This window comes from Arvicola amphibius, chromosome 6 (genome assembly GCF_903992535.2).
Source record: "Arvicola amphibius chromosome 6, mArvAmp1.2, whole genome shotgun sequence".
In the NCBI taxonomy this organism is placed as follows: domain Eukaryota; kingdom Metazoa; phylum Chordata; class Mammalia; order Rodentia; family Cricetidae; genus Arvicola; species Arvicola amphibius.
In genome coordinates, this window is record NC_052052.2 from 13,370,226 (window position 1) to 13,393,958 (window position 23,733).

General features: G+C 48.7%; 2 protein-coding genes across 3 annotated transcripts in view; one reads left to right on the plus strand and one right to left on the minus strand.

Annotated features, from left to right (window-relative positions):
• Window positions 1-23,273, minus strand: Emc1 (ER membrane protein complex subunit 1). 2 transcript variants are annotated; one of them, XM_038333193.1, is made up of 23 exons: window positions 23,012-23,273; window positions 21,607-21,731; window positions 20,785-20,850; window positions 20,457-20,550; window positions 18,812-18,940; window positions 17,565-17,691; window positions 16,884-17,033; window positions 16,414-16,581; window positions 16,212-16,280; window positions 15,858-15,917; window positions 14,430-14,552; window positions 13,212-13,308; window positions 12,767-12,889; window positions 10,995-11,194; window positions 10,709-10,858; window positions 9,810-9,971; window positions 8,921-9,040; window positions 6,282-6,419; window positions 4,765-4,938; window positions 4,048-4,258; window positions 2,169-2,253; window positions 1,054-1,183; window positions 1-919 (listed from the first exon to the last, which is right to left on the minus strand). In XM_038333193.1, exons 1-23 carry the CDS (start codon window positions 23,104-23,106, stop codon window positions 740-742), a joined length of 2,976 nt encoding a protein of 991 aa, XP_038189121.1. In that variant the 5' UTR covers window positions 23,107-23,273; the 3' UTR covers window positions 1-739. The 2 variants fall into 2 exon arrangements, with proteins under 2 accessions (XP_038189121.1, XP_038189120.1); XM_038333192.1 differs by having other exon boundaries at window positions 2-919; window positions 15,858-15,920; window positions 23,012-23,271.
• Window positions 23,161-23,733, plus strand: part of Mrto4 (MRT4 homolog, ribosome maturation factor) — a 6,339-nt gene continuing 5,766 nt past the window's right edge. Inside the window, exon 1 of the mRNA XM_038333198.1 lies at window positions 23,161-23,465. Within this exon, the coding sequence (XP_038189126.1) occupies window positions 23,438-23,465 (28 nt within the window). The 5' untranslated portion in view covers window positions 23,161-23,437. The remainder of the gene's footprint in view (window positions 23,466-23,733) is intronic.

The window sequence follows — 23,733 nt, forward strand, 5'->3', positions numbered from 1 at the left end:
TTTAAATTTAAATTTAAAAAAAAAAAAAAAAAGGAAAAAAGGCTTCAGCCTTGTTACAGCTCAAGAGAAAAGCACAGGCTATGTGTGTAAAGCCAAATGACTGTTCTGGCTTTGATAGGCTGAAACAAACAGTGGCCAACCATACAAATGAAAGCATGGAACGAAAAGTTTAGTTAAAATTAGTTCTGACTCAACGTATGGATCCCTCACATTCTGTGACATCAGAGAGAAACCAATGGGTGGGATCAGTCCTCAGACTTCAGCTAAGAATGGCTTACACATCGGCCCCGTCAAGGTCAGGCAGCCAAGTGCCCCTTTAAGGCAGAGCTGAGCTGACCCATCAGGCTTGGAAGCAAAAGACGAAGAAGTTGTCAGAGGATTTCTAGTAAGACTGGAGACACAAAAGGCCAACTAAAGTCAATTTAAACAGCCTCAGAAGAGAAAAACCAGAGGTCTCATAAAAGGAAAAAACAAAAGCAAAAAAACCCCAGGTGGATGGGCAGATCAAGAAAACAGAGCAGTGGATCCGATGCATGGAGAGCCTGGCTGAGGTGGGTGTCTGTCCCACAAGGTCTGTGCATCACTGTACCCCAGCAGTTCAACATGAAGGTCATCCTCTTCCACCAGATTCAAGTGATATAAGAACCTAATCCAGCATCACCGATCCACCAATCCACAGCCATAGCTCCTGGACTGACTGCTTCCCCGAGGCTCTCCACTCTGGCAGAATGCTTGCGTTTTACCGCCAGGCTCGATTGAGGAGTTTCACCTGTGCCAGCCTCTTTGTGATCATGGTGGCAAAAACCAGGGCAAAGAGGACACTGCTGATTAGTACATAGTCATAGTCATCCTTGAGGACATCGAACTGCTTGGATGGGTAAACTCGAGTTTGGTAAATGTCCAAACCGTAGGCCACGACCTGAAAGACAGACAGAATGAGAACTGGGAAGGAAAGGTAGCCAGTGAGTCACCAGCACCTCAGAGTCGGTCAGGAAGGAGATGGGATCCTTAGGGCGCACAGCCACACTGCAGATGCCAAACGGGGACACTCACCAGACAAGTGGACTCCAGGCCTGACGGCGCCGTGTAGATGCCTCGCATTCGAGAGACTGTCTGGTTATAGTTTATGAACCGCTCTGCGTGGATCTGGACATCCGGAGAATAAGGGATCAGGTTCTCCTCTCTGCAAAACACAGGAGGGGGACAGGGACTCTAAAAGTTCCTGTGAGACGGATCTCTTTCTTGGCTGTCCTTCCTGGGAGCTGGGATGGCTCCAGGACACACATCAAATCATGAATCTCCTTTGAGGACGACCTGAGTTACGTCATCACAGATGCAGCAGCTGAAAGAACGGTGAAGGGCTGTACGGAAGGCTGGCTGGAGAATTAGGTTAAGCATCAACTTGATGAGAACATATAACACAAGCCAGGCATGGAGTTGTATACCCAGAAATCCCAGCACTCAGAAAGCTGAGACAGGAGAACTGCCTCAAGTTCAAGGGCAGCCTGGGCCTCAGTTCCGCTCATCTGCAGGAAGCCTGTCACTCTTCTTCTAGCTCCATCCCTCCTTACTCCAAGCCTTACTCCTCTGTTCTCCCACTGCCCAGCCCTCTGGGTGTCCCTAAGTGAAAAGACTTCAAAATCTAGAGGAGGAGACAGGCCCAGATGACAGCCGGAGCATTCACAATAGCGGGAACAATCAACAAGCTCCAGGCTTCCCTTCCCTATCGGCCCCTTCCTCACCTTCTTCCCTTCCTAGGTCTCTACCCTTCACTGCTCCCGTTCAACAGCCTTCAGACTCAACAGACATGACTTGAGGGCCTTGGTGCTGCTTCCTCTACCTGAAACATTCTCCCTCAGATACTATACAGCAAGAGCCTATGCCAGCCACCTTCAGATTACCTTTTCCAAGGGATTTCCAGGGCCTGATCTCAAATTCTCCCACACACATCCTCATGGCTGTCCTGTATGCACTTCCTCTCTACCAGTGATTAACACCATTCAGTTTGCTGGTTACTTAATGTCATTTCCCACCCAGACACCAGCTCCAGGAAGCAGGGCTCATGGTCATTTGTTCACCTGAGCCCCTAGCATAGCAGACAGAGAACTAACATTATCAGTGGGATTAAAGTCCTGACAGCCAGGGCCGTCTGCCCACAACAGTCTCACCTGCTTTGTTCTGTTGGGATCTCAGGACGCCGGGGATCCAGCAAGGCCTTGGGAAGAGAAAGGATTGCTCCAGAAGGCAGCCCAACTGTACAGGAAGAAATGAAGGCTCACATTTACCTGACCCTGAATGAGGGCTGGTTAGACAGAAGTTTACAATTAAGAGTATAAAATAAACAAAGAGAAACATAGGTTGTCAAGGTCCCATTAAAAAACCAATACCTTTAATCCTGGCACTCGGGAGGCAGAGGCAGGTGGATCTTTGTGAATTTGAGGCCAGCCTGGTCTACAAGAGCTAGTTCCAGGACAGGCTCTAAAGCTACAGAGAAACACTGTCTCAAACGCCCATACCTACCCCCCAAAAATTCAAAACCAAAATGAAACCATCACATGGGTACAAATGAAGGAGCTTGGCTCTGAAGACACTGATTTCCTCACATAGTCTAGCTAGTCTGAGGCCATGTGGGCTGCTGGGTAATGCAGCCAGGAAGGCAGAGGACCAAACATTAGACAACATAAGTTTTATAATGGTGATCAAAAGTCCCGTGATACCCCTCCTACTTGGCAAGTAACACCCAGTGCCTGTCAAAGCTAAAAGTCCCAAATATCTTAGATAAACTCTCAACTATTACTGAGTCCTAATCTTAGACTCTACCAAATAAGCTCTCTGGTTTCTATTCAAGTCTATGCAAGCTGTGTTAAGAATGACATGGGGAGGGGGGTCTATAGGGAAAGATGGCTCAGTGGTTAAGAACACTGGCTGTCCTTCCAGAGGTCCGGGTCCAATTCTCAATTCCCACACGGTGGCTCACAACTACTTTTAATTACCTGTATCTAACTCCAGATCCAGTGAATTCAGTGCCCTATTCTGGCTTTCCTTAGCACCAGGCACACACGTGGTACACAGATGTGTGCAAACACCCATACACATAATTTCTTTTTCAAGTTTAAAAAAAAAGATCACATCAGAGCTAGACATGGTGATGAATACCTTGAATTCCAGCACTTGAAAGGCAGAGAAAGAATCTCTGGGATTAGAGGCCAACCTGGTCTACATAGTAAGCTCTGGAACAGCCAGGGTTATACAGAGAGACTCTGTCTCAAAAACAAACAAAAAAAAATCAGGATGCTAAGCATTCAAGAGGAGGCAGGAGGATTAGGAGTTCAAGGCCACCTTGGGCCATGTAAAATCCTGTCTCAAACAACAGCAAAGAATGACATAAAAAGTCAGACACAGAGCCGGGCAGTGGTAGCGCACGCCTTTAATCCCAGCACTTGGGAAGCAGAAGCAGGTGGATCTCTGTGAATTTGAGGCCAGCCTGGTCTACAAGAGCTAGATCCAGGACAGGCTCCAAAGCTAGAGAATCCGTCTTGAAAAACCCCAAAAAAAAAAAAAAAAAAAAAAAAAAAAAATCACACACAGAAAGACAAGTGCCATACTTTCTCTCATACACAGAAGGACTTAGTTTCTGTGTGTGTGCTAAGGTCATAAAAAGTAGAAAGAGGACCATGTGGAAGAAAAGGAAGACATAGTGGGGGTCAAGAGGAAGAGAGTCTAGGGGACGCCACATTGCATAGAAGTAGAAGAGGGACCTTGTAGAAGGTGGAAAGAGACCAGCAGAAGGGAAGAGCATAAATAAGAACAAAGAACATTGACACATTATTTTGTATGCTAATTTAAGAACATATTTTCAGCTAAAACAGACATCAGGGATGGCTTTCTGAGATTCAAGAAAGAACCAAAGAAAGGAAATGGTTCGTGAGACTTGAGTACTGAGCAAAGACCATCAAATCTGAACTAAACAAAGAGAAAGAGGACCAAGTATATCCCTGCTGACAGTGCATCCCCACTTTGGTGTGAAGCCCTCCTCTCAACACTCACTGAGCAAGTGACGGCTGGTGATGCCCCGCTCAGTGATGGTGGCCTCCATGGCGCTGATGGAAGAGGGGAAGATGTAGGACTGCTGGAGGACTTGGGGCAGCTGGGGACGGTCTAGGGAGCTGAAGGCAGTGGCATTATACTGCTCAGTGCCCTCATAGAGCTCCAGGGCAGTTAGCTCATTGCGCCGCGCCTTAGAGTTCCAGTACTGGTACTGTGGGGAGAAGGAGAGGCAGTTTGGGTTTAGTGCTGTATCAACCGGAAAGCGAAGGTTACACTACACATGCCATTCACAGCAGCTGCAGACTAAGGGAAAAGACCCAGTTGTCCCCTGCTCTTCCTCCTTGTTGCGATCTAGGCTGTCCAAAGTTGTCCATGATACAGGAACTGCCAGGGTTCTCTGGTCATAGTGACAGCAGCCACCATCTGGGAGCTTGTGAAGTGCAATGTTCTGAGCTAGCCCAGAGGAGACTACTACTGTCCCTACTTCACGATGCAACCAGAGAGCTCACAGATTAGTCCAGGTTCTACACAGGAGAGGGAAGAGCAGAGCTCAAGGCCAAGCAGTCAGATCTGGCCCCAGGTCCCACCCCATCTGGACCCTGTGCTGCTTTCCAGGGGCCTGAGGTCTTGAGAAAGCAAAGTGGCTGCTGTTTCTGGGAAGAACGTGAGAGTCAGGGACCTCCTGAGCTGCTCTGTGCCCTGGCAGTGGCTCCTTACCACCACCCAGTTCTCCGAATGCACGAGGTGGACGGGGCCCTTGGCCTTCTTCTGCACGGAGGAGTGGATGATGCGCCCGGTGACACCATCAATGAGGAAGATGCCAACAAAGGTACGCTCATGGTGAACATCTGTGCTCTCTGTCACCACTGCCAACAGGTTGGGGTTCAGACTCTAGGGAGAGAAACCACAATGACAAACTTTAGGAACCATGATAGCATGTCATGTACTTGGCTCTCCGGTGAGCCCTGGGGCCTGAGGCCAATATGGAGCTCAACCGCTTGGCAAAGGAATCAGTATTGATGAGCAAACTTGCTTTGCATATTCTAAGGACTGGGGCCCAGTGCATGCCTTGCATGTCTCTTAACCCCTCTCTGAAACCTTATGATACAGGCAACCCCCCCCCCCCCCGCACAACATAGCTCTGAGGAGCAAACCCAGCTGCAAGTGTCTCTGTCTACTGAGCTGTCGAGCTCACCACCACAGCTTTCTTTTGAGACACGATGTCACTATGTAGTCTAAACTGGCCTTAAATTTATAATCCCCCCACTTCAGCCTTCTGAGTGATGGAATTAAGAGTGTACCACCCTCCTATAAGGTAGTTTGTAGCCCAGAAATCACCTCAGTGAATCTCTAGTGGACTGATTAACCTTTAACCCCAGAAGACCGTAGTCATACCTGTACTATTCATAAAACTAGCATCTAGCCAGGAGGTCACACAGCAAGCACTGGGAGAAGATGAGGCCCACAACCAGAGGAGGAAGGTGTATTTGTTTAGGATGGGCACATAGCTGGATGGCAGAGTACTTTTCCTAGCACAACAGAAGCCCTGAGTACATCTACAGGACACACGCACTTCACAGACAAAATCAGTACACAAAGGAATCAATGGCTTGACCAGAACTCCAACACTTACTTTACCTAAAGCCTTCCTACTTCAGCCAGCAAAATGCCTCATCAAGTAAAGAAGTTGCCATCGAGCCTCCTGTCAACCCGAGTCCCTACCCCAGGGCCCACATGGTGAAAGGAGACAGCCAACTCCCACAAGTTGTCCTCTGACCTCCACACACATGCCACAGCACATGCCCCATTCTCATAAATACAAAATAAATAGGCAACAAAATAATAAACAGGGCATGTTAGCGCACGCCTTTAATCCCAACACCCAGAGGCAGGGTGATCTCTGTGAGTTCAAGGATAACCTGGTCTACAAAGTTTCAGGACAGAACCAGGGCTACAATATGAGACTCTGTCTCAAAAAAAAAAAAATCTAAAAATTATACATATTAAAAGCCGGCCTTAGCCAGGCGGTGGTGGCGCACGCCTTTAATCCCAGCACTCAGGAGGCAGAGGCAGGTGGATCTCTGAGTTCAAGGCCAGCCTGGTCTACAAGAGCTAGATCCAGGACAGGCTCTAGAAACTACAGGGAAACCCTGTCTCGAAAAACCAAAAAATAAATAAATAAATAAATAAAAATAAAAGCCGGCCTTCCTCATTGTCAGGCTGCTGTATCATACCTTATAGAGCACACTTCGATCCCCCATCACTCGGCCCTGGGAGTGCACGTGCTCGCTGCTGCGCTTCCCCTTCACCTTGACGACCCGCTGCACTTCTGGGGGAATGGTGAGCTCCCAACTCAGTTCCGTTGTGAGATCCTAGGGAAGAACAAGAGCATGTGTGATCAGGAGATCACAGGGTCAGAGATGCAGTCAAGCACATGTGATTAGAGGACAGGCCTGGGCCAGAGACACAGTCAGAGGCATCCCACAGCTGACCCAGCCTGCAGTGCGGTACCTGAGGTCTGTGCACTAGAAGGACCAGGGACAGACTTGGCTTAGGCTAGATGGATAGAAAAGTCAGTGATGTGATTGCTGAGTTTAATTCCCACGCCCAGATAAAGGAAGTCTGGTGATGGCTGCACTGTAATTCCAGCACAGCGAAGGTGGAGAAAGAAGGACCCCAGAGGTTCACTGCACAGCCAGCCTAGCCTGCTCAGCGAGCTCTGGACCAGTGAGAGACCCCACAAAGTGAAACAAGGTGGCTGGCACCTGAGGAATGACGCCCAACACTGGCCTCTGGCCACTATACATGTGCATACATGTGCTCTTATACTCTCACACACATGTATACACACAGGAAAGCAAGACTTGTGAAGAAGTTGGGAAGTCTCTGTTTAAGAAAAAAGATATAGCTGGGTCTATAGCAAGAATACCAGGCCAGCCAGGCAGGGTTACACAGTGAGATCTTGTCTCAAAAAGATACTGGGCCTGGAAAGAAGACTCACCTGGTAAAGGTACTTGTTGTCGATCCTGACAACCAGAGTTCAATCCCTGAAACCCACATGACAGAAGGAGAAAAAAGACTACTGCAAGGTGTGCTCTGACCTCCACATGAATGGCATGACATGTGGGCTCATGCCTGTACATGCTTATACACATACATACTTCCTTACACTCATACAAACAAACAGATGTAATTTTTTAATTAAGAAAAGAAGAAAGAGGGGCTGGAGAGATGGCTCAGCGGTTAAGAGCACTGACTGCTCTTCCAGAGGACCCAGGTTCAGTTCCCAGCACCCACATGGCAGCTCACAATTGTCAGTGACTCCAGTTCTAAGGAACCCAACACCCTCACACAGACATACATGCAAGCAAAATTCAATGCACATAAAATAAAAATAAGGTATTAAAAAAGAGGAAGAAGAAGAAGGGCTGGAGAGATGGACCAGCAGTTAAGAGCACTAGCTACTCTTCCAGAGTTCAATTCCCAGCACCCACAAGGTAACTCACAACTGCCTGGAACTCCAGTTCCAGATGATCTGACACCCTCACACAGAGTATATGAAGGCAAAATGCCAGTGCACATTAAATAAATGAATAAACAAATAAATCTTAAAAAGAAAAAAAAAAAGAAAGAAAGACGCTAAAGCAAGAAGTTGGGAATGTAACTCAATTTATAATCCCAGAGCTCAAAAAGTTGAGAAAAGAGGATTGCCATGAGTTCAAGGCTAACCTGAACTACATAGTAAGACCTGCCTCAAAAGAAACAAATAAATGACTAGGGCTTCAGAAAAAAGAATGAAGCCAAGCTGGGCAGTCAATGGTGGCACAAACCTTTAATCCCAGCACTCGGGAGGCAGAGGCTGGCAGATCTCTGTGAGTTCGAGGCCAGCCTGGTCTACAGAACAAATTCTAGGACAGCCTAGTCTACAGAGTGAGTTCCAGGGCAGTCAGGGCTGTTAGATAGAGAAACTGTCTCAAAAAAAAAAAAAAAAAAGAAAGGAAGGAAGGAAAAATTGAAACAGAAAAGACATTAAGTGAAAATGCAAATAAATAAAATAAATATAGATCCATTCAAAAGACATAATTTCATGAGACACATGGACGCATGTGCCCATACAGCTATGCTTACAGTATTACCAACACACAGCGAACAGGTAGCAAGGACAACTGGAAATGGGATACAGGGATGTGTATATATGAGGGTGTTTTGCCTGCATTTATGTTTGTGCAGCACAGGAGGTCAGAAAAGTGTTGGATTCCCCTGGGCTAGAGTCACAGTTGGCCGTGCTTCCATGTGGGTGGTGGTAACAATCTAGGTCCTCTGGAAGAGCGGCCAGTGTTCTTCATCACTGAGTCATCTCTCTGGCTCCTCTGATATTTTTAATAAAAATTATATTAATAGGGGCTAGAGAAATGGTCCAGGGGCAAACGACTATCTGAACCATGAACCCTCTTTCAGAGACAGCAGCAAGGAAAGACGGTTAGCTGGGTGTTACTCAACTTCTCCGAGCTAGCAGAGTTTCACCCCAGCCTTTGAATCTATTTATTTATAAATAGAATGATGGAAATTTACTTAAGGCTGCCTTTAGCTCAGTGGCAGAACCAGTGCCCATAGGAACAGGATTCCCACCAGGCTGCAGCCTGTGTGGCCAGGCCACTGCCAGAGATGCAGGCCTGTAACTTCTGAGTCGTAATTGCTGGCTAAAATAGCAGTAGATTAAGGCACAGTCCCTGTGCCAAAGTTAAAACAACATCCCAGTATAAATCCAGTATGAAATGGGTGCCTTTGAATCGGGCACCAGGGCCACTGTTTAACCAAACAACAGGAAAGACCCACAGTGCCTCCCAAGGACAGTCAGCTGCTTCCTCCCTACCTTCCGAAGCCGGTATCCACTAAGCCGCCCCTGCTCCGCATCCACCAAGTAGAAGAAGATGGAGGGGGCAAGTTCATGCAGCTGTCGCAAGACATTTCGAGTAGCTGGAAAAGCTGTGACCTTGAAAACACCCAGATATCCCAGAAGTGTTAAATGTAAGTTCAGAAACCTTGAAGCCCATTTCTCAAGAATCACTAGTGTTTGCCCACTAAAGAAAGCTTTAAGCATAAAACAGTGAACCATAAAACCAGTCACTGGATCTATTTAAGGATTAAATATGGCTCTGTTAAGAACTTCAGTGTTGCTGGGCAGTGGTGGCACACACCTTTAATTCCAGCACTTGGGAGGCAGAGAAAGGAGGATCTCTTTGAGTTTGAGGCCAGCCTGGTCTGCAGAGCGAGTTCCAGGACAGCCAGAGCTACACAGAGAAACCCTGTCTCGAAAATCAAAAACCAAAAGCCAAACAAACAAAAGAACCTCAGTGTTAGGGACTGGAGAGTTATCTCAGTGGTTAAGAGCATATATACTGTTCTTCCAGAGGCCATGAGTTCAAGTCTTAGACTGCATAACAGGTGACTTACAACCACCTATAGCTCCAGCTTCAGGGTGATCTGATGCTTCTGGCCTCTACGGATACCTGCACTGATGTGCACATATAAACACATAATTCAACTAAAAAACAAAACAAAACAAAACTGGCCATGTATAATGAGTGGCGTGAACCTTATGAACTTGGGCGCTCACAAGGGTAGTCATGTTGCTAAGGGTGACCTGACACCCCGAACATGTGCTATCTGGTAAGTGGGCCACCTCTGTCCCAGTGCATGTCTGACAACCCATCCCAAACCCAGCTCCACACAGAAGACTCCGCCCACCCAAGACAAAGCACCTTGTATTCATCGTCCACCAACAGCAGCACCTTAGCGTAGTCTTGATCCATGACTGGGAGAAGTAAGGACTGCAAGATGGGGCGCTTTAGCACTGGGGGAGCCACCTGGCTCCACTTGCCAAAAATGGGGTTGAAGACAAACAGAGAGCTCATTCCTGTTTCCTACAATGGGCAGAAAACAGTCAGATCCAAACACAGAAGGAACACACATCCTACAGGTGACCCAGAAATGTTGAGGCATCAACTGAACCACCAGGAACTCCCTGCTTTCTGGTATCTTAGTGGAAAGTAAACTCTTGGTCAAAGATGACTGGTTCCCTAGGCTGATGTGGAAAGGGAAAAGGCTAGACTGATGCCGGCTCCAAATCTAGCTAAGAAGTAGCATGATAAAGAGCAAATCTAAATCAAGACCAGGTCAAGGTAGCAGTGCACGCCTTTAATCCAGCACCTTCAGATCTCTGCAAGTTCCAGGCTAGCTTCGTCTATATAGCTGCTTTCAAGCCAGTCAGGGCTACATAGTGAGACCCTGTGCCCAAAACAACAAGTCAAGCATAATTCAGCAATTTAAGATTGCTGGATTCAAAAGAGAATCTTCCAAACCCCACCTCACAATACAGCTAGAAGGGGTCCATAAAAATCCATTCAAATTCTAGAGGCAGAAACCACAGAGAGAAAACAGCCACTTAGCTATCAGGGACAGCCTCGCTGGGAAGGGATCTGGCTCCTAACCAGTTCCACGTCAGAGCTGGAGGGTCCCTCCACCCAGGCCACAAAATGGCAGAAACAAGACTTCCAACCCAAGAGCTTCTCATGGAATGATCAAGGCATGGGAGAAATTTCAACTGTGAAACATGCAAAAGGCAACACACAGAGGCTCCAGGCAGCGTGCCTGGCCTCACCTTGTCCTTCACCAGCAGCGTGCACTGAGGCGGGTGGGGAAAATGAGCAGTAGTCCTCTGGACCATCAGCTTAAAGGAGGAGTCCGGCTTAACATTAGGCAGATACTGTTTCCACAGAATGGTGCCAGAGCTGCTCTCGATGCCAAAGAGCTGCAAGATAAATGAATCCTTGGCTCACAACTAGAAAGAAACTGAAGAATTGATTCGCTCCTTGCAAACTGGAACAAAGCAAGCCTGCTGCCGCTGCCTGCACCTGAGGTTTGCTTCCTACATCTCATGTGCTCACCTTGCCTGAAGCTGTCACCATCACTATCATCTTCTGCAGGTTGAACTCATCTCTGGCCAATGTGTCAATGTTGATCTCATTCTTAATCTGGCTTCGGGGCTTTCGAGCATCATAGAACATCTTCCAGAGGTGGGAAGTCCAGGCCTGGAGCAGGATGAGCTGAGACGACAGGCGTTTCAGGAACATCCCCAGCAAGCCGTCTGGTGTTGGGGAGAAGGAAGGCCCTCCCATCAGACTAGGAGTCCAGCAAGATGTGTACTTCCCAGGAGGGACCTCTCCCTCTCCTGTAGAACCTTCCAGTCATTCACATTCCAGGCCACAAGTTCAGGGTGCAGTCTGGGTAAGATGCCAGCCGTCCCACACTCTGGTACAGCCATGCACAAGCTTCTGAAACCTTCTTACCTGGTTCTTAGGACTTCACCTGCCTTAAATCTTGTAATAGGAGTCTAAGAGGTAAGGAATCAGCCATGTAGGATGTAGTCATGCTGGGATGACCAGGGGAAGACATCTGGGTGCACAGCAAAGCCGGGAGTGTGGGTCTCAGGAGCAGTGGGAGCAGATGCATGCATGAGTGGTACCTCCATCTCCCAGTGCTTCATCCTTCTTTGTTAACCTGCTCCCAACATCCCTTCCTGCAATCTAGTCCTAAGGCCATCATCCTCCCTTTTCCCTGAAAGTGTCCCCCATTAGAGATGTGACAGGTGCATGATACCTTGGTTACCATGGTAAGGAGGGTCTTGGGAGTCTCACAGGCCCGAATTAAAATCTAGGCTGTGTGACATTGAGAAAAATGCTTACTCTTTGTGCTTTCGGTCCCTCATCTATTACATGACATGCAACTCAGAGGCTTGTTACAAAGAACAGATCAAATGACATCCATTTGGATTGGGTATGGTGCCTGGTACATGGGAAGTGCTCATTCAGAGTATTATCTTTAGCCAGGCAGTGGTGGCACACAACTTTAATTCCAGCACTCAGGAAGCAGAAGCAGGCAGATCTCTGTGAGTATTATCTTTGTTCATCTCTTTTCCACCAACCTCAACTCAAGGAGAGGCAGAGAAGCAAGTCACAAGCAGAGCAAGTCCACACATACAGGGTGTGTGTCTCACTAACACAAGTCAGAAAAATGACCAAACGCTAGTCATGTGGGCAAGCAAGGCGCAACGGGCAGCAAAAAGCAGCATTTACCTTGAATCGCTGGGTCCAGCAGCAGAAATAGATAGTAAAGTCAAATTAATTCTCAGCTTAAGAAAACATACACCACCTAGCAGCGTACCTGACCCAGAATTCTCAACAGTGGCCTACTAGATAGTGGGCGAAATGGATTGGGGGAACTAGGAGGGGGAGAACACGGCTGGACACACACACGCAGGAGAGGAATGAATCATGTTCATCAAATGCCCATCAATGGAGCCATGGCTGACTCAGAGAACACAGGGCTATGTCCAGTCAGCTCTCTCTAGACACATGTGGCTGTTGCATTTGAGACAATGGGTAGAAGTGTCTGACATGGAGCCTGACAATTTTTAGGACCCCAGGCAATGACACTTGGAACTAACTATAAAGTGAAGACATTATTGTCTCTAGAGGGACTCAGTGAAACAGTAGCTGCATAAACTACTGGGCTGCTGATGCGCTGAAGACTAGCTGCTGATGCGCTGAAGACTAGCCGCAGGACTCCTTCAAAACATCTGCCTGAACCAGAGGCTGGGGGCACAGTTAGGTCCATAAACCCAGCTAACCCTTCCTGAGTAGCCTTCCTAGGTTCATACCTGCCTTCTTGCCAAATTCTCCTTCCAGTTCAGCTTGTGCCCCGGTCAGGGGGAGGTCCACCATCTCCAGGCACACCACTTCTGCCAGGGACTCCTCTCGGCTCCACAACACCACCTTCCCAGCTACAAGAAACCAGTTTGTGAAAGCTCAGCCTGGCTCCCTAGCCCTGAGGAGACTCTTAGGGGTGTCTCAGAGTTTGAGTCTTAAGCAAAAGATCTCATGAGCTGGAGTCAAGAGTCAAGCGAGAAAGATTTTGTATCTCATTTCATGCCCCTAAAGAACTGAGAAAATGCTCAGGGTACGCTCTTCTTGAACCTTTCCCATGCCTGTGCACACCCCCGTCCCCGCCCCACCACACACATACACACACACACACACACCTCTACCGCACACGACTGGAATTCAGAACAGGTAGAAACACAAATGGCTGTACAGGACACTCACCTAGCTGCTGCAGGAACAGCTGCAGATGGTCCTGTGTCTGCACCAAGGCCCGGTAGCCCACTGAATCATCCTTCTTCAAGAATACCTGGATGTACAACTATAAAAAGGACAGTAAGAAGCTGGATGGCTCCAAGGCATTGGACCCCAAGATTCAAAGGGTTGGGAGTTGGCTGAGGTTCAGGTCACAGCATGACATGATGTCTAGACAATACAATGATCATCTGGCCACCAGCAAGAAAGCACACATTCTTCAGAGTCAATGCAACAATGAGCTAAGGCTCTCTCTGGTCTGTCTGTGAAGGGCAGCAAATACTTGATGGGACTGTTATCCCTTCATGCCCCAGTTGCACCCCACATGGTGAGCAGGGGGCCAGGCCAGGAGCATCCCAGAAGCTGAGGGACACGATTCAATATCCCCAAAGGACACTGGGTGGGTACATGTGGGAAGTCAGTCTGGAGTCTGAACCCCAGAAACATGTCTTGCTAGCTCCATGATTTGAAATACCGTAGGTCATGGGCACATTCACAAACCAGGTCAGTAATAACCAATCCACAAGACTGCCAAGATGCCCTATGGATTAACAGAAAAACAAAAAGGGCTTCGCGCACACAGACAGCTGGGCAAAACAACAGCAGCAGGGCTGGAGGGTCAGAAAACTTACTCTTCCTGCGGAGGGCCCAGGTTCAATTCCTAGCACCAACATGGCAGCTCACAACTATCTGTAACTCCAGTATCAGGGGATCAAATGTTCCATGTACTCATGTGGTACACATACACACATGCAAGCAAAACACTCATACACATAAAATAATAATCTAAGCCGTGTGGTGGTGGAGCACATCTTTTATCCCAGTACTCAGGAGGCAGAGGCAGGCAGATCTCTGTGAGTCTGAGGCCAGCCTGGTCTACTAGAGAGCTAGTTTTAGGACAGCTAGGGCTGTTATAAAAAAAACAAATAAATTAATAAACAAACAAATGTATGTATGTATGTATGTATGGATGGATGGATGGATGGATGAATGGATGGATATATAAAATAATAACAAATAAATCTAAAGCAACAATGGCAGCGGCAGTTTTGCTGTTATTTATAAACAGACAGTGACTCTGTAGGAACTAGGAGTCTTGTTCTTAAAGCCTAATCCAGGGCCACAACTAGCCCCAAGGACATGAAGCCCACAGAATGGAGTAAGAAGGCCAAACTGTCTGTCGCTTACCTGCTCAGGACGAGTGCTCTTCTGCTCCAGGCTGAAAGAAATTGCAGTGTCTAGCAGCCGCCGACCTGTCTCCACTAAGTAGAGGTTAATGGTGTAGGTTTGGTTGAAGCAAGCCAGAGAGTCCTAGAGGTACACACAGCACAGGTCAACAATAAAGTCCCCTACAGCATGTCCAAGGACAAATCCCCTAGAGAAGGGACTAGGTCAGAAGGGAAACGTGCATAAGTGAGAAGTAAAGAGAGCCAAATCCTACGGTGGAAACAAGGTTGCTGACCGAATAAACAAGATCACAACTATAGTGTGCACCCCATAAAGGAGCCAGAAGCCCAGGTGTGGTAGCACACAGCTTTAATCACAACACTTGAGACAGAGGCAGGCTGATCTCTGAGTTTGAGGCTAACCAGATCTACAGAGTGAGTTTCGGGACAATAAAGGCTATACAGAGAAACAGTATCTCAAAAGACAAAAAACAAGAAAATAAGAAAGCCATCTGTATACAACCACTATGCAAGCTTGAAAAGGAAGCCAGTGTGTACAACTGCCGTGTACATCTCATTAGGCCCTAAGTGTATACAACACCATGTACATCTCAGCAGGCCCTAAGTGTGTACTAAACCTGTACATCTCATTAGGCCCTAAGTATGTACAACACCATGTACATCTCGGCAGGCCCTACGTGTGTACACCATGTACATCTTGTTAGGCCATAAGTGTATACAACTACTGTGTACATCTCAGCACGCCCTAAGTGTGTACAACTACCATGTACATCTCGGCAGGCCCTAAGTGTGTACTACACCATGTATATCTCATTAGGCCCTAAGTGTGTACAACACCGTGTACATCTCGTTAGGCCCTAAGTATGTACAACACCATGTACATCTCGTTAGGCTGTAAGTGTATACAACTACTGTGTACATCTTAGCACGCCCTAAGTGTGTACAACTACCATGTACATCTCGGCAGGCCATAAGTGTGTACAACTGCCATGTACGTCTTTGAAGGCAGCCGGTGTGTACAGTGAGGCAGAGCAGTCCCAGATTGGCACTGTGGATGGGAAAAGAAGGGAAAAACCCTAGCGATGAGGCCACAACCAAGACTGTGCCTATAGTTAGGACCTTCACTGCTACCAACTGTACCATAAAATGCCACCTGGCTTTGCCAGCTATGGAGATCCAGGGGAATGGAGAAGCCGAGGTTCAGAGAAGGAAATAAGGAGGACAGATCCCAGGAGTCTACCTCCTCATCTTGCCACGAGAAAGGACAAGATGTGCCACTTAACTGACAGTACTTGAACCACCTGAAGCTGGGAACTCAAGGGGGCCTGCAAGCCTCAGTTGACCTGGGCTTCTTTGGGTGGCCTCCTGGGTCCCCCGGTCTGCCACCCCACCCACTAACACACCCTGCCTACCCAATGCCACATCCTACCTGTGCCCTAGATGTCTCAGAAAAGCTCGCTGTATTCCTGTCCCCAGCACTCCCAGGTTTCTGCTAAAGGAAAGAGACGTGAAGACACTTAGCCAAAGGATTACTTCCCAGATACTCTGTCTCCTCAGCAGTCAGAAGGCAAATCTTACCTCTCATGCCCCGCCCCCACAGGCCTATGAACCCTAAGTCTACAGGGAGGGGAGCCACAATGGGATGCCATTGCTAATAAGAAAGAGACTGTGGAAAGAGTTCATCTTTCTGCAGCCTCCTACCCCTGTGCACAGGTGAACAGATTCCAACTTCTGAACGCAAGGGGACCCGCAGAGATAGCTGTCATGCATGCATGGTACTCACTTCAATGCGACAGGTCATGACGGCAGCCACCGTCTTCTCTCCAGTGGTGGCGAAGCTCACCAGAGTGGCCTGTAAGGAACGTTAGGTATCAGTTTCCAGACAATGAGATGTAAGGCAAATGTGTCTGGATTCCCAGTTCTGCCTCCTCCCAGCTTTGTCCTGGAAGACCTTCTGGTCCCAGCAAGCACACTGCTGCGGTTACCTGGGGAAAGTTTTTGAGCAGCGTCACGGCACCATTGTGGTAGTGCAGCAGAGCGTAGTGGCCAGGGGACAGCTGTAGGAAGAACTGGGCCCGAGAAGGAGCCACTGGGCTGGGTTGTGTGGACAGCACTCGGGGCTGGAATCCACTTCCAAATTCTAAGTCAGGAGACTGGGTGGAGAGGGGAAGCAAGAAGAAAAGTGGGACACTTACCCCTCCCAGACCATCAAACCAGGACCTCTGCCACGCCTTGCCAGGGAGCAGTTCTAGACTAGGACAGATAGCTCCAGAAGCTCCTGCTCAGGTTCCCCAAAGGAGACTACGGCCTGTACCCTGATGACAGCTCAGCCAGAGGCCTACACCCTCCCCATGGCTGTCACAGCTCAAGAAAGCAGCAACAACCTCACAGGGCAACCATGCCAGCTCCTAACACCTCAGAGGGGACCCCTCAGACCAGGAGAGCAGCCTCTCACCGGCAGCGGAATCTGCCGCAGTTCCCACTCTGTCTCCAGGGCCAAAGTGTGGAGGGAATGTGAGCTGGGGTCAGGGCACACCAGGACGGCCTCGTCGACCATACCACAGGACCCAGTGAGACGCTGCAGCCATGGAGTCCAAACCCTGACCTGTGGAGAAGTTCATGACAGACTCATGAGGATCACAGGGGCCCTCTCAGCAGATCCACAGAACCTCTGCTAGAATGCACAGAGGATCCCAAGATCAAAATTCACATCTGGCCAAAAGCATGGCTGGTTCCAGGGGCTCTTCCCATCCTCACCCACCTCCATCAACCTCCAAAGCTGAAGTACTCAGCAGGAGTTTGTGTTTGGTCACTGGGAAAATGCACCCAATAACAGTAAATGCCTGATGGCCCGGAGGGGTGTCAGATGTGGCTTCCTGTAATCATTTCATAATCACCTTAGGAGAACTTAAAGGGACAGTGCCTAGATCAGAATAACTTCGCAGCCAGCCAGAAGAGCACCGTGTGTTAACAGAGTGCTTTAAACTCGTGCTGAGGGCAAGCCAGCAACAGACGGGCATCAGGAACAGAACACAGGCAGCTTTTGCAGCTGCCCTGCCAAGATCCTTGAACCCCCATGCAAAGGCGGCCTCTACCAACTCCTTCCCACCCGCTGGGAGCCAGATGCCCTCTGTACCTGCTGAACAATCTCTCCATCCTCCATATTAAACTTGACGATGTTCACATGGCTGAAGGGAACGATTCCAAGGGCCCATACAACCCCGGAGTCGTAGGAATACACCATCTGGTAGTGGATGCTGTCACTAAGAAAGGGAAGAGAAGACAGGGCCACCGACTTAGCCTTTAGACTTGAGCTTTCCCAGGGCTTCCAAAACCATGCTGCCATTTCCTAGTGGATGTTGTCACGAGCTAAAAACCCCAAAGAGAGTTTGTGTGGCTCACAGAGCCTTTGCTTTTAGGTTTTTAGGTTCTTTGCTGCTGCTGTTCGCAGTGCTAAGGATTAAACCCAGGGCCTTGCGAATGCTAGGCAAGTTCCATACTCAGCCCCATCTCTAGCCTTGCTTTTGTCTTGAATTTGAATTTCTCATCAACATTTTAAACTGTTATCACATATACAAACCAGATGGTCAGCTTTTCCGAAGTGACAGAAGTAGCATGCCTCCATGTATGTAGGGCACCACACCGGTTGTCTAAGGCTATGGAGGTAGGGCCAGGCACACTGTAGTGCCCTGTAGGCCCCATCAGGTAGGCCAGACTCACAAGATATTTTGTTCTTTGTCCTGTAGGACATTGACTTTTGAAGCTTGGGGAGGTCTGTCTTTTTTCTTGCCACCATGCTCAGCTAAGAATTTGGCTCTTTTTTTTTTTTTTTGGCAAGGCAAAGAATCAAACGCAGGACCTTGTGCATGCCAGGTAGGCTCTCTGTCACTGGTCTGGTCCATATCTCCAACTTAACTTTAACAATTTAACTTTTGATCCCTGCCCTAAACCTTTGAAAATAGCTGCAAGTGGCTGAAGCCAACCCTTGCCTGAGCCTCTAGGCAACCTATTCCTTCCTTCCAACCTCCAGGACCTCTAGAAACCACTTCAAGCCTCCCTCAGCCCCTCTCTATCATTCTGACTCTTAACGTGAAGAAAGATTCAGGATACTGTCAAGTGGCAGTTGAAAGGCCCAGAGCACTTTGTGTGTGAGCAAGAGCAGCTCCCTCACACAGCAGCGCTAGTGCCCCAGTTTGTGTTTTCTCCGCCCTACCAAGTACACTCCAAGTATGTAGCCACAGCCTTTTTACTCAGACACACATGGAAAACACTATTTCCATGTGATGCCAACAGGAGGGCCCCTGGCCAAGCACCCTCAAGGAGATGGAGGGTTTCGTAGGAACTGGGACAAGATAGTCACCACTTCGGAGGAAACTAGCTTACCTCTCTGGAAGGTGTTCCGCCCACTTCAGGTGCCCACTGGAGAGGTGATGGAGGGTGAGAGTCGTCTTCTTCAGAACTGCAATGTACCTCACTGACTCCTGCTGGCCCACCAGCCCAAGTGCCTGGAAACTGAACACAGGGAAGAGTGAGGGCACACCTGGATGCCAATGCTGGTTCTGCCTACCTAATCTTGCCTCTAACAACTTGAGAATCTGCCTTGCCGGAGAACCACTTAGGTGCACTGCCCCATGTCTTCCTTTCCCTAGGATTTCACAGAACTCAGACTACCACTCTAGCAAGCCCCATCAGGAAATACGATCATTGTTGGGTTTATGACTACGCCCACAACTGGGCAGGAACTTAACAGCAGCTGTCTCACGAGGACAGTGTTCTCATTGCCTGGGATCCACCAAGTGCTAGGAACCAGAGGAAATGCTATCGTAAGATGTGTGAGCTAAAGCCAACAAGCGCATAGATGAATCTCAGCAAAGGTGAGGCAGCAGTCCATGCTGTTCTATAACAGAGAACTAAATTCCAAGCATGGTGATAGAGCTCTGCAGTCCCAGCCCTTGTGAGGTAGAGGCAGGAATGTCAGAAGTTCAAGGCCAGGATTGTCAAGATAGCTTGGCAGGTAAAGACATTTGCTGAGCAAGGCTGACAACCTAAGTTCAATCCCCAGAACCTACTTACAGGTAGAAAGAGAGAACTGACTCCACAAAGCTGTTCAGTAACCTCTGCATGTACACTCTGCGGCATGCACACTCCTCCCCACACACACCACCCAGACAGACAGACACACACACTCACACATTCACATACACCAAGGTCAGCCTCATCTACATAACTACTTTGAGGGCAGCCTGAGCTACATGACACCTGTCTCAAAGCAAACAAACATAAGGAACATGGAAAGCTTTGTACTAATCCTCTTTTACCTAGAACACAGCACTCAAAGTTCATATATTAAGGTAAGATTGGGACAGTGTTCAAGAACAAACATTGTATCTAGTACAGAACTGATCATCTAATAGGTGCTCAGTTAACTAAATCCACCCAGTTCACAGAAAATCTCATTTGTAAATAACATAGAACTCTCAGTAAATACACACACATGTGCTATAACAACGAAACCAAGAATGAGCAGCTAAGCCAGATGCAGTGGCACAGGAATTCTAGCACTCAGGAGGTTAAGGAAGAAGAATCTCTTAGAGTTCAAGGCCAGCCTGGTCTATGTATTTCCAGGACAGCCAGAGCTATGTAGAGAGACCCTGTCTAAAAAGGGGGAGGGGAGTTGGGGGACATCTGGGGCTAGAGAGAAGGTTCTGTGGTTAAGAGCACTGGCTACTCTTCCAGAGAACCAGAATTCAACTCTCAGCGCCCACATGGTGGCTGCAATCATCTGATAATCTAGGAGATCCAACATGTTCTTTTGGCCCCCCGCCAGGGACTGGACTCATGTGGTCCATAGACAAAGACATACAAGCAGGCAAAACACCCATACACATTAAGAAAAAAAATTTTTAAAGAACAAGCATCTGATGCGCCTTCAGTGGTCCTTGAAGAAGCAAGGGGGGGAGGGGAGCACAAAGGTGCAGAGTTGTTCATCCATCCAGATCCCTTCACTCAGCCACAAGGATTTCCCTACCTGCCACTGTCCAGAGTTATCTCCCAGTTCAGGCCTCCGATGTTAGTCTCCCAAGAACGCATGATTCGCCCTCCATTGGATACAGTGATTGCATCTGGAAGAGACAAAGAGCACTGTCATTTCCCACTCTTGTTCTGTGGCCTGGTAAGAGCTGTGGGCCATGATCCCACCTCCAGTTTATGGATGCAGACAGGTGGTAAACAGGCACCTGCCCTTCACTGTCAGAAGCACCCCTTCTTCTTTCCCCATCAGGCCCTACACAAAGCCAAGAATCAAGCAAAGGGAGATGGCGCTGACTCCAAACAAAGACCGGGGGGCCTCTGCTTACCTTGTCCATAGACCAACATGGCATCCACAGCCCCTTCTGCTGTGCCCTTGTCAACATGGCGCCACACTGAAAGATAAGAGAATCAGACGTTGCTGTGAGTGACTGTGGCCCAACGTGACAGGAAGGGAATGAGCTCTTCATTTACATAGCTTTATCCAACTTTAATTAGGAAGTAAGGAAGTAAGAAATATAATAAAACTATACCCACTCACTGGAGTGTGAGGGAGGAGGGGTTCAAGAGGTATTGCTTTTCCCATCTAGGCTCACAGCCCCTCCAGTCCACCACCACCCCATGAAACATAAGAAGGAACAAAAATAAGATTAACAAAATCTGGTTGGAGAGGTGGCTCAGCGGTTAGGAATACTGGCTGCTCTTCCAGAAGACCCAGTTCAATTCCCAACACCCACGTGGCAACTCACAACTGTCTGTAACTCCAGTTTCAGAGGACCCAACACCCTCACACTGACATACATGCAGGTCAAACACCAATCACATGAAACACAAAATCTAAAAAATATACCAAAAAATTTAAAAAATCTACCCAATTCATAAGAAAAGAGTTTACTCTTTTCACAATCTAAATTCCTACAAACAATCCCAGCAGCAGGGATATCTCAAGGGTTGTCATGCAAGCCTTTATTGCAAAACAGGAGAGAATGCAGCTTTTGCAGTGTTATCTTGGTTAAGGACCTTCAGGACTGAGGAGATTACAAAGACCAGCAACACAGATCTACACAGTGAAAGACTGCAAGACTGCAGAAGACAAGCCGTAGGTTTACACGCTTCAGTCAGCTCCCCTCCCGGCTGCATAGCTCACTCACAGATCTCTCCAGTGCGAGAACTCAACGCTGCAATCACGTTCTTCTCTGTGGCCACAACCAACTTCTTGGACGCAGGGGAAAATTCCAAGGAGGCAAACTTGAGCTTCCCAACATACTGCTGTCTCCTGAGGAAGAGAGCGGGGGAGGGGGGATGGGGGTGGAACACTACATGAGGGCAAAGTCATCACCAGGACAAGACAAATTGCTGGCTTCACACCAACCCATCTCCCTCGTCACACTTAAGAAACACATGCAAACAAAGAGCTCTGACCATCCCCACGATTTGTGTGCCGTGCGCCCGGAAGCAAAGGGAGACAGGAGAGAATTACCACCAAATAGATGAGAGACAGCAACAGTCTTCCAGCTAAATGCAACACCTGTCACTCAGGCAACATCCCTCCGAGTCCTCAACCTAACTAACTTCTAGCTGCACCAAACAGACTTCTAGTTACGTATGCTACAATAAGGAAATACTGCTACTTGGGCCACAGTGAGCAAACTCGGCATTCTGACTGCATCTCTCATTTAGACCCCTTTTGTTTCAAAGGCGCTAAATTGATAGTACAGTTAAGACTCAGTCATTTCTATGTGTATTTTCACGTGAGTTTCTTCTCTGTTTGTAGCCACCAGACAACCCTACCAAGTCTGTAAGGCAAATGTAATTGCCTACATTTTACAAATGAGGAAACCAAAGTCCAGAAAGTTCAGGGTTCCAAAATGAAGACCTTTTAAAAATACTATTGCTCAGCTGTAGGTCAGTTTCCCCAAGAACTTGCATCAGTTAAAGCAGCCAAATAGTCGTTTAAACTGAAATAAGCAGGGCCTGAAGGGAGAGATGAGTGAATGAATATCTGGCTGATAGGTTTGGCGAGGACACTGTGTCCAGAGTGTCCCTCGGGGAGGAGGGGCAGAGAGAACGTTAGAACTTTGGAACCTGTAAGACAGAAGCGCTAAGAGACAACCGGACAGTGAAACTTCACTGGGGGCTAGTGACCTCTGACACCCAGGAGATCACAAACCTGACAGCCACAGAATCGGACACGGCAGGAAAGGAGGGAATCAGTGACCTCTGACCAAAACCTTAAAGCATGCCTGAACGACAGGGCTGGTTCCATTGCAGCGCAATCTGCACAGTCATATACGAGGCGGCTCAAAAGGGTTCCCTGGCTGCTTAATTTAATGATCCCAGGTCTTCGTCTCCAAATTCCTCCTACCTGAAAAAGGGACGCTCACATTTTCTCTCTGCACAGGGTGCAGCATTCATTCATTCACCTCTCCCTTTAAGGCCCTGATGTAAATTATGAACTCTGTCCTGCTACATGGCAATCCCCTCCTGCTAACCGGAGGGAGACAGATGCTGGCAAAACTGACACCTACTTCCTGGAGAAGCGTCACCCATACACACCAGTCAAACTTGCCCACTTGGTCTTCGTAGACCGCGGCCGCAGGGAGAAGTAGCGTAACCCAAAGCCAGAAGGCGGACGCCACAGTAGCCACCATGATTGAAGTCCAAGCGCCGCCCGCCGCTACCCCGGCATGCACTGGGCCTCAAGCCCCTCCCTGCGCCGAACCATAGAGAGGAAGTGGCGCGGGCGTTCAGGGCTCGGGATCAGCCGGGATTGGAAAGACTGGAGGGACAGGAGAGATCTGGGACCAAGGGCTTTAGAGTGACCTTCCAGGCACGGGACAGAGTGCAAACGGGGAGAGACAGCCCGCCTCGGTTCGGGTCAGGCCCACGCGAGGGGCAGCCCCGAGCGCCGTCCCAGAAGCCTCCGCGCCGCCCGGGTCCTGACGGGCCGTCCGGTCTTCCGCTGCACGTGTCTTCAGAGCAATGCCAAAATCTAAGCGAGACAAGAAAGGTGGGCTCCGGGGACCTCAGCCATGGGGGTAACGGGGACACGGGTGAGACGCCGAGGCCTCTCCAAAGAGATCCGCCGGCCGGGGTGGTGGGTTGGCATAGGAAGGGCACCGAGAGAGCTGGAGTCTGGGCCGGACCGACTGGCGCTCCCGAGACAGCGTTTTGTGTCCCAGGATCACCTGGAGCTCGCCAGCGCCGAGTCTTAAACTGTTGACCCTACCTCCCGATTCTTGGGGTTACAGGCATGCACCACTAAGCCTAGTTTTTGC